The sequence below is a fragment of the Protopterus annectens genome, chromosome 13.part0 (genome assembly GCF_019279795.1).
Source record: "Protopterus annectens isolate FY-2018-M chromosome 13.part0, PAN1.0, whole genome shotgun sequence".
Lineage (NCBI taxonomy): Eukaryota > Metazoa > Chordata > Ceratodontiformes > Protopteridae > Protopterus > Protopterus annectens.
In genome coordinates, this window is record NC_056747.1 from 1,013,713,719 (window position 1) to 1,013,723,755 (window position 10,037).

Genomic DNA, 10,037 nt, shown 5'->3' on the forward strand with positions numbered 1-10,037 from the left:
AATGTCATCCTTCCCACAAATACATTATTGTTATTCCATAACCTCATGACTACCAGCTGTAATGTGTGTTGTCACCTACTTCACTATAGCCCCTTTTCTTCCCTCTGTTTCCATCTCTCTGAGTGCAGATTTAGCACTGTGAAGTAAGCTATATTGAGCCTTATTAGTATAGTCTGTAACACATCAAGGATCACAAAAAGGTAAAACTGCATAACATACATTGTTGGCATTATGCTACAATATGAAATGACTGTTCATCATTCTGACCTGCCTTTAATATGGTACTGAAACTGTTTATCCCTTATGTCCATGTAAAGCACACATCTAAAAAAGACAGTATGTCACATTTCTTGGTCCCATCACAATACCTCCTACTGTAAGCAAAATGACAGGTAAGTTGTAAGAGATTTCATTCCCTCTGGGAGATGAATACATACCATGCTTGGATTCCCAGTCCCTCAGTAACTAAACAATGTCCCCAGCTCTCCTTTAAATATGGGTCATTAATTAATTTAAAGAAACTCTGCTAATACAATAGCATGACAATTAAATCAGTGACCACAGATCATTACTCAGTGCAATGGCTCTGTGTGTTTTATTGGCTGTGTGCCCCAATTTCTTTTTTAAACCCCCTGTGTCTGTGGACATTGTCACTCTGCTCTGCTGGGCTGCAAATACATGAGGACGCTTGAGGAAACCTACTCGGACTTGACCTCAGAACCAAATTCCACAACATATGAGAAGTACAACTATTTGTTTTCGCACTTTAAAAAATAGAGTGTGCTGGTGATGGTTTTACAGAAATCTACCATGACACAAAATACAGTGACACCATATTGTTGCACAAATAGTAAATACTTCATTGATTCCTAGCTTGCCATATCAGCAAAGAGCAATTTCTCCTCTTTATATAAATGGAGCACTTCTCCCTGTGCCTTCACTGGAAGTGGGTTCTGAACAGTCAGATCATCTCAGTCAACAAAATGCCAATAAAATAAACACGTAGAATAAAAGCATGTTTTAGTGTAAAACTTCAGTAACAACACAATAAAAATAAATCAATGAGGGATACAAAACAGAAAAAAGTTGCATAAAAATAAATTGTTTAAAATTATTTGTTCAAGGTTTACACCTAAAGGGATGCTTTACAGTAAATGGTAAAGTATTTTATATTATACCATGATCCCCCCAAAACGTGCACGCTGATTGGCCAGCGTGCCTGTTGTAAATCGAGTTATACTAATGGAAAAAGGTCCGGTCGCCCGGACTTTTTTCCATTAGTATAACTCGATGAACATTGTTCGCTATGTTAAATGGGTTTAACATAGCGAGACAGTTTAAAATAAGCAACGGAGATCTCCGTTGCTTATTTTAAAGCTGTCTCGCTATGTTAAACCCATTTAACATAGCGAGACAGTGTTTTAAAAGCAATGGAGAAAGCAAGATCTCCGTTGCTTTTTTTAGTGTTCGCTATGTTAAATGAGTTTAACATAGCGAGACAGTTTTAAAATAAGCAACGGAGATGTCCGTTGCTTATTTTAAACTGTCTCGCTATGTTAAACTCATTTAACATAGCGAACACAAAAAGCAACAGAGATCTTGCTTTCTCCGTTTTGCTCACAGCTCTGATGTACTGCGCAGGCACAGTACATCAGAACTGCCGGATGCCAGACATCTGCGGAAGGGCAGTAAACAGGCATTATACTATGCCATTATTTAAGAAAAGTAATAGTTTCTTTTCTTAAATAATGTCATGATAATAGCAATAACTCACTTCTGGGTGTGGTAATGCTAAATTTACCCACGGTTGGCTTTTGGTCCTCGGGCCTCGGGACCAAACCATGCCAACCGTGGGTAAATTTAGCATTACCCACACCCAGGCGTGGGTTATTGCTGTAATACACTCTACTAAAAAGTGGATTCTTTACTGTGATAAACTACATGAAATACATATATGTAAAATTACAAAAGTATGCATGAGTGAAACAGAACAAAGAAATATTTGTTCTTGCAATACCAAAACAGTGCATTTTCTTCTTCCAGAATCTCATTTATTCAATAAATAAACTGAAATATAAAAATAGTGATGCATGTTTCTATATTAGATTACTAGAAAAATAAAGTTTTGCAAGTTTGAGTACTGAGACATAGCAATCTTTTGGTCATCTTGTTTTCTCTCATTTTTTCAAAGTAATTAATATTTGGAATAACACAAATTCTTAAATGCAGTCATTTGTTCTCTACAAAAACAGTCATTAATGCCACTGCGGGCTTTGTCTTTGGTACCTTTTTATCATAAGAGACAGCATTTCCAAGCAATCTGGCAGTCCGTTTCCATTCATAGCACAACATCCCTGTATGTGCCACTCATGTCCCTGTAGTTTCCTCAGGCCCAGTACTTCAATCAGTTCTGATGGACTTTGGGCACCTGGGAGGTCCTGCTTGTTGGCTATAACTAGAACAGGAACTTTTTGCATATTTTCATCCTTTAAAATCATTTTGAGCTCTGCTCTGGCCTCTGTGAATCTCTCTGTGTCAGCACTGTCAAGTACGAAAATGAGGCCATCTGTGTTCATGAAATAGTGTTTCCACAAGGATCTGATTTTGGTCTGACCTCCGACATCCCAAACTGTGAATGATATGTTATGGACAGGTTCCACTGTTTCTACATTGAAACCAATTGTTGGGACTGTAATAACTGTTTCATTCACTTTCAGTTTGTATAAAATAGTAGTTTTACCAGCAGCATCCAAGCCCAGCAGAAGGATTCTAGCTTTTATTCCATGGAAACCCAACAAAGATGCATGGATTTTGCTCAGGAGCTTACCCATTTGAGCTGTAGTAGACTTTGCGTTTGCTTCTTGAGAATAGTTAACAGACTGCTTCAGTGTATCTGCTGTGTTTCTGTGCCCAGAGAAAATCTGTTTATATACTGTGTTTGCAGTTTAGTATGCAGTTTCCTTCAGCAGGTTGCGCAACCTTTTATTTCACTGGTTTAGCAAGATTACCTACAGTTCCCAGATAATTTACATTGTGTGTCTCACATGCATTGTTGGTGAGTGCTATGCTGTTTAGAGACACGCTGGAAATTTAGCAGCTTCACAGCTGACAGTTCACAGCAGATTGCTCCAGGAAGTGAATTCTAGCAAGTACAAAGGTAAAAGGCTGCAGAAGAAGAAAAGAATTAATGCAAGCAGTTTTAGTTCATTTAAGGTCAATATTTTTTGTTTTCATGTGGCTCTGCAAGTGAGACCCTGATCCTCAATTATATTTGTAGGTTTGTGAGGATGCATAAGGCTGTGTTTAAAAAGACATTAAGAAGTATTACACTATTAGTTTTATTTGGTTCTGTAAATCCCAGATGATACTTCAGAGGAAACGTTTAAAATAAGTTTGCCTTTCATTATTTGTTTGTTAGATTCTGAGCACATTAGTTAGCAGGGAAGTGCTCCATAGTTACTTCATGCCTGGGAGCAAGCACTTGGAACTACTGGGACTTATCTGTCTACTAAAAACATGAAATAAAAATCTCTCTATCATTAGTTTAGGCCAGCTTACCAAAACTGTGGATATCACATCTGCATCCAAAATTATCAGTTCTGCAGCTTCTGCTCCTGTGGTTCTCTGCTACACTCATATACAAATGTGTAAAAATCTCCAATGCAAAAGATAATTCTCTAGCATATCTGTACAAATACCACAGCTAGACCCTTGCAATTGCTGCTCCATCATCCCTTTTTGGGTCTATGTCATCTTACCAAGGTATAATGTACTACTTCTTACTGCTTCTTCTGTACTTACTTCTGTGCATTGGATTGTCACAGTACCTTCAACTAAGTTAAATCCTGATTCAAGTGTCACCCCCCCCCCCACCCCCCCAAGGTTACTAAGTTGGAGGCATACCTCTCGACTGTCCAGATTTTCACAGAATGTCCAGATTTCTGTCTCATTTTTTTGGTTTGCTTCTCATAAAATTGCATTTTTCTGACAAATCATTGAGGATTGAAGTCAGAAAATAACGCAGAGAACTGAGTTTTAGACTTCATATCATTCAGAAAATTAATTCTAATGCAAAACCTGTTAATGGGTCAAATTTCTAAGCTTGTAAGAGTGATATTTAAAAACTGTCCCTATTTTAGGTCTTTGTTTCCCCCATTATTTATGGCTTTGTCCAGATTTATTGTTGCAAGAGGTTGAGAGGTATGGTTGGAGGAAAGGGGAAATGTGTTTCACTTTCCTGAGTTAGCACAGGATTGGAATCATTATGAAGAGAGATCAGGGAGTGGGGGATACTGTGGACCATAACATTCCTGTAAATACACTTTACAACAAAATTTACCCTAATATGTTTAGTGTCCATCAAATGGGGGCAGTGCATCAATACTCTGAACTTTGGTAAGCTCAGTATTAACCACATCAAATGCACCTCACTTTTTTCTGTATTCCAGGTCAGGTCAAGCACTTCTGTAGTGCTTACTTCCACAACAAATAGCCTCATATAGGCTGATCCATAGATCATCCACTCTCTGTGTGATATAGTCCAAGGGTAGGTAGGTCATTTTTTGAAGAAGGTGCCAAAACTATTTGTTAAAGTGCCAGGTAGACAGTCTATATGCATGTATGTTGGCGGGGGGGGGGGGGGGACTCTTGTAATACTTGGTTACGTACACATATTTTGGTTATGTACACATATTTTTAAGTATGCTGATTAATTTTACATTAATTACCATCAGTAAATCTTCTTAGGTCTGTCAGAAAAAGGGAAAATGTAATGCCTTGATGCTACTGATCAGTATATATGCTCCTCTGTTTGTCCTTAGGGTGTTTCAGTATTAGTTTCATACCAGAGATTCCCTACCCATGAGACTAACCTGTCCATAAATCCAGCCTGAAGCTGGACTCTTTTACTTGCCAGCCATGCAACCAGCCATTATCCATCTTTCCTTTAAATATATTATGTACCCAGATCATATTCTTTTAAACTTTTTTCCTCTCTAGACCATATCAGCAGGGCTTCTAGTACCTTCCCTGCCTTCTTTCAAATTCAGCATTGTTTCTTGACAGATGACTAAGCTCTTCCCTTTCCAGCTGCCACACACACACACACACACACACACACACACACACACACACCTGGAAGAAAATATCTATAGTCATACATTTATTGGTCTGTTTGTAATATAATTAAAATACTGATGTTTGCATAAGAGTGTTAGCTTTGGAAGAAGCTTACTGACTATCTCATGAATGATCCATTACAGGGTAAGATTACCTTTCAATGATCCCTCTCCCCAATTTTCACACTAAAGGATGGTTCTAGGCTGGCTTTTCTTCTGTATGAAGAGACTAGTCAGCAGAACTGTACTTAAGAGAAAATGTCATTTGTTACTACCCACCAGGCCTTCCCCAGCTACCAGTCCCAGAGGCAAAGCTGTACAAGAACCCCCACCCCACAGACATTATTTGGCTGTCTCTCCCCAGTTACCATAAACACTGCTCAAACCTGTCAGTGAGCATGCAATTTTCTTCTTTACTTTAGTAATGATTACAGAGATTTGAATTTAATTTAAAACTTTTATTTCAAATTTTATAGCACAAACACTGCTGATTGAAAACAGACTTAGCAATAGCAACAGTAAATTTCTCTTCCCTTGAAACTCACATTCATTCAAAATGCATTAAAACTCACATTTATTGAAAATGCATCTGGCCAATAGCAGATTAAGTGTACCTAAGGCCCTGGGTTGTTTTCAAACCATGGGCCCCTGCACACTTTTTAGGGCCATGCATAAATGCATGTGTTTTTTGATTCATCTTCTTGAGTGTTTTAAATTATATTTCTTGTTTAATAAAGCAACAGTTGTTAGTGTGTTTTAAATTTGTAATTTTGAACATTTTTCCTGTAAGCAGTAAAACAAAATGTATGAACCAATAATGACAAAACTTTTCATTTTTAGAACATTTCACCCATAAATAAACATTCAAACTGCTGTGATTAAAATCCAGCAATATTCATACTTAACAATTACAGACACTTTATCGGCTGTGTACACATATGTTTGTGATAAAACCAGCCACAGTAAATATTCTATTTTGCTTTACACAAATGCACATTAGTCTGGCAAAGAGAGATTATGTTTTAACTTTAGTAGCTTAGAAAAGTCCATTTTTATCCACAGACACCCCCCACACCCAACAATTATAGCTGCATATTGATTGTCTCCTTCTCATATTCTATGACAAAACAATTAACAATAATAATGACCAAAGTCACATATTTCAAATTTGTTTCACTCAAACACACTGTAGTCAAAGTGTTTCAACTTAACTCGCACACATGTACTGTAGTCCTGCAAAACCAGATTAGACTGTTTAAAAATGACCAGATATAACAGCATAAGGTTCATTAATATACTCCCATCAGCATTTACAGCCATTTTGCTGACTGTGTACAGATGTTATTGTCATAAAGGAATAAGATACATATACTCATACCTCCCAACTGTTCAGATTTTTGCAAAATGTAGATTTTTGCCTCATATTTTTGTCTGTCATAAAATTTGTGTTTTTCTGGCAAATTACTCAGAATTGAAGTCACTAAATAATGACATATGAGTATATGTAACATTCATATCCTTCAGAAAATGCCTGCCAATAGACACTCTGCTTTTCTAGTAGCTTTCTAATTTTATAGGAGAAATATTTCCAATTTGTCACTATTTTTGGGTCTTTGATCCACTCATTGTTTTAGGTTTTGCTTGGATTTCTTGCTCTAAGGGGTTGAGAAGTATGTAGATATTTTTGGTACCTTTGGATGAACTATATCACATTGGATAAAGATCACTTAGCATCATACCATAAGATCCAGCCATGTGTAGCACAGTTTAAATATAAAAGTTTTTATGAGAGAATAAAAATATTAGCTACCTGATAATATAAGCTAAGTCAATATGCACAATAATAATTCCACATTAAAGAGGGCAATTACGTATGCAGTGATTGCTGTTGGAAAACAGCTTTGCATTTCAGTGTTTCATTTACAAATGCAGTGTCTGTTCTCTTGATGAATAAATTGTGTATGTTACATTAAAAAAATGGTGTGCTGGTGATATTGTCATTATATTTGATGAACTAAATCATCTGTGCAAAAGGGAATGGCTGACAAGCAATGGCAATAGCTTCGTAGCTACTAGGCATACAGTTGTTGAGACCATTAAGGAACCTAGCTCAAATTCCCAATTGCACCAGAGCATTGTCTGGTTAAATGACTTGCTCAATGTCACACAGCATGGTAAATGGACATAGAAAGATTCAAACCCTGCACAGTTGCCACAGGAAGCAACTCTTTAGCAAGTCATAGGTTTAGTCCTCTGCTAACTGCCAGAGTAACAGTTTTTAATTGAATGCAGAAATCCTTTACAACTCGATCATGTAAAGACTTTATCACAGTAAAATGCAACAGTGGCTACATAATGGATGCTGAAGATTAGACAAATTTATTTAATTACTGCATTTGTTACCAGGATAGTCTGACTAGACAAAACAAAAGTGCCTCTTTTCAGCAGAGGTACAGGGAGAAATGCTCCACAGTGATTACAAATTCGGAAAAGCAGACAGGTATTTCTAACAAATAAACATGACATACAAAAAAGGGAACTTACAAGCCATTCACAGTAATTACAAGTTAGGTAATCACAAACAGGTATTTCTAAGAATTTAAAATGTTGCAAGAGGAAGAGAAAGGAGTAAAGGCATTTAATGTAGACAGGGATAAAATATGGCAGAAGTTGATAAAAGGGGGGTATTGAGGAAGAAGGAAAATAGAGAAAGGGGAGTAGAGATGGAGGAAGATAGTTCAAGAAGAGGATATGTTAAGATAAAAGGATAGATTGAGAAATCAAAGATATGACAGTTCTGATCATCACTCCAGATAATGCACACTATATGACCTGATAAATATCAGCCCTTTGCAGTTGTTTTAGGCTGTAAAGAAGGTACTACAAAAATATATTACTAAACTGAAACATGTCTAGACTATTATATAAAAAGGCCTATCTATGAATTAATTCATTCTTTAATGCAATGAATAAAGAAAAAACAGTTAAAGACAATATAAATAATGCAGCAGCCCTTGTTCAACAACCCTCAAGTCATAGAAAATCAGAAATATTACTACATACAATATATTGCTTTTTTGGGGGGGGTTACATGCTTGCAGAGCATTTACATAGCTTATTTTGACCTCCCTATGTCTACTCTGTCATCAAGAATGCCTATCCCATCTGACATCACACAGTACAGGTCTGACATACTTGAATGGCTAATAATGCTGTATTACTGTAGCATACACCTCAATTGTCAATAAAACCAGATTATGGTAAAATGCGGCTTTATGCAGGGTAATGAATCTGGCCCCCACCAGCCATACCAATATCCTATCACTTGGCTGTCTCTGTCCAACTACCAACTTGTCAGTGTGATACTATTTTCTTCTTTAATTTTGCAATTATTACAGAGTTTTGGATTTCATTTAAAACTTTTATTTCAAATTTTACAGAAGAAATACTCTCACATTGAAAACAAACTTAGCATGTGAAAGAGTAAACTTTTCTTCCCTTGAAGCTCACATTTATTGTAAACATATCTGGCAACCCACTGAACTATAAGGAATATGATGGGATTCATACGCAATTAGCATATAGTAAAGTATAATTCATGTCTATGTAAAGGAACCAGGAATTCAAAAGATAAATGTGTAATGCATTTTCAAACAGCCTGGGATGGCCCAATAGACACAAGTGGACCTGTTCAGGAGCAGCCCAGGAGTACTGTCTGGTGAAGTAACTTAGCAGAGTCATGTAGGAGACAAATGAAGGTGGAGAGAATCAAACCATGTAAAGCAGAAAACAGGTATTTAACAGTTTATAAGCTTACTTATCTGTGCTAAGTGCTAAACAAACTGTTGCAGTGCAAACACAGTGCTTTTCACACCCACATTCCTGCAAAAAAACAAGCTATAAATGACTGCTGAGAGAATCAAACTATGGACTACATGAAGCAGCTCTTTAATAGCCCATAGCCTTATTCATCTGCACTAAGTGCTAGTAAAATGCATTAGCCTAAACACAGTACATTTCACATCTGCGTGCCTGCGAAAAAAGCAAGCACAGCTAAAATGTATTCTTAGCTAAAATTTTAACGTTAAACACATAGACTTCATGCTGTCCAGCTAAATAATAAACACCACTGTCAGCATTCAGCAGAACAAGGGTGATGGCCAAAGAGCATGGCTCAAATAATGCTGGTACTGTTTAATACAATTAATTTCCTTCATTTACACCATAGCTACTGTGGTTCATATGTACTTACTAAGCTTGCAGTCCAGGGGACAACTTAGGAGCGTAGCTCAAATTTCCAGTTGACTTAAAGCACTGTCTAGTTAAGTGACTTTCTCAAGGACAGTGCATAAATATGAGACAAAATTAGAGATGTTTTGCAAAACTGGAGACAGATAAAAGTAGACTATTCTAAATTACGTAAAAGTTAGCAGAACAGCAAGTTTTTCAACAACATGGATTTTGTCAACTACAATGAAACTCTGACTGACCTACCAATTTAAGAGGAATGTTCCTCATTTTGAGTTATAATAGGTCCATGTTACATGCAGTTCCACATTGAAATTATCTGTCAACATTCAGTGATAGGAACTTTTGAAATTGATACCCATAGTAAGTAATATTGAATCATATTAATTAAAATAATTTTATACATGTGAAGTAACTCATTTTAACTATCTGTGATCATACTAGTTGAGGTTGTTAGTAAGCTGTTAGAAAGTGTTCCACATTTTGGCCATTTGTTCCATATTATTTATTTATTTATTTATTTATTTATTTATTTATTTGTTTGTTTGTTTGTTTGTTTGTTTGTTTGTTTGTTTGTTTTATTTTACATTTGTTAACCGGGAAAGTCCAACTGGAACAAGGTCCATTCACAGCAGAGGCCTGGGGAGAAAAGCTGCACATTAAACAATATGT

At 36.5% G+C, this 10,037-nt stretch overlaps 1 protein-coding gene across 1 annotated transcript; it reads right to left on the reverse strand.

The window, feature by feature from the left end:
- Nucleotides 1–2,094: 2,094 nt before the first annotated feature.
- Nucleotides 2,095–3,057, reverse strand: LOC122788398 (ADP-ribosylation factor-like). Its single transcript, XM_044055468.1, has one exon. It carries the CDS (start codon nt 2,829–2,831, stop codon nt 2,256–2,258), a length of 576 nt encoding a protein of 191 aa, XP_043911403.1. The 5' UTR covers nt 2,832–3,057; the 3' UTR covers nt 2,095–2,255.
- Between the last annotated feature and the right edge of the window lie 6,980 nt (nt 3,058–10,037).

Excerpts from the sequence above, each read along its gene's own strand:
- LOC122788398 (XM_044055468.1), bottom strand. The coding sequence starts at position 2,831 with ATGGGTAAGCTCCTGAGCAAAATCCATGCATCTTTGTTGGGTTTCCAT.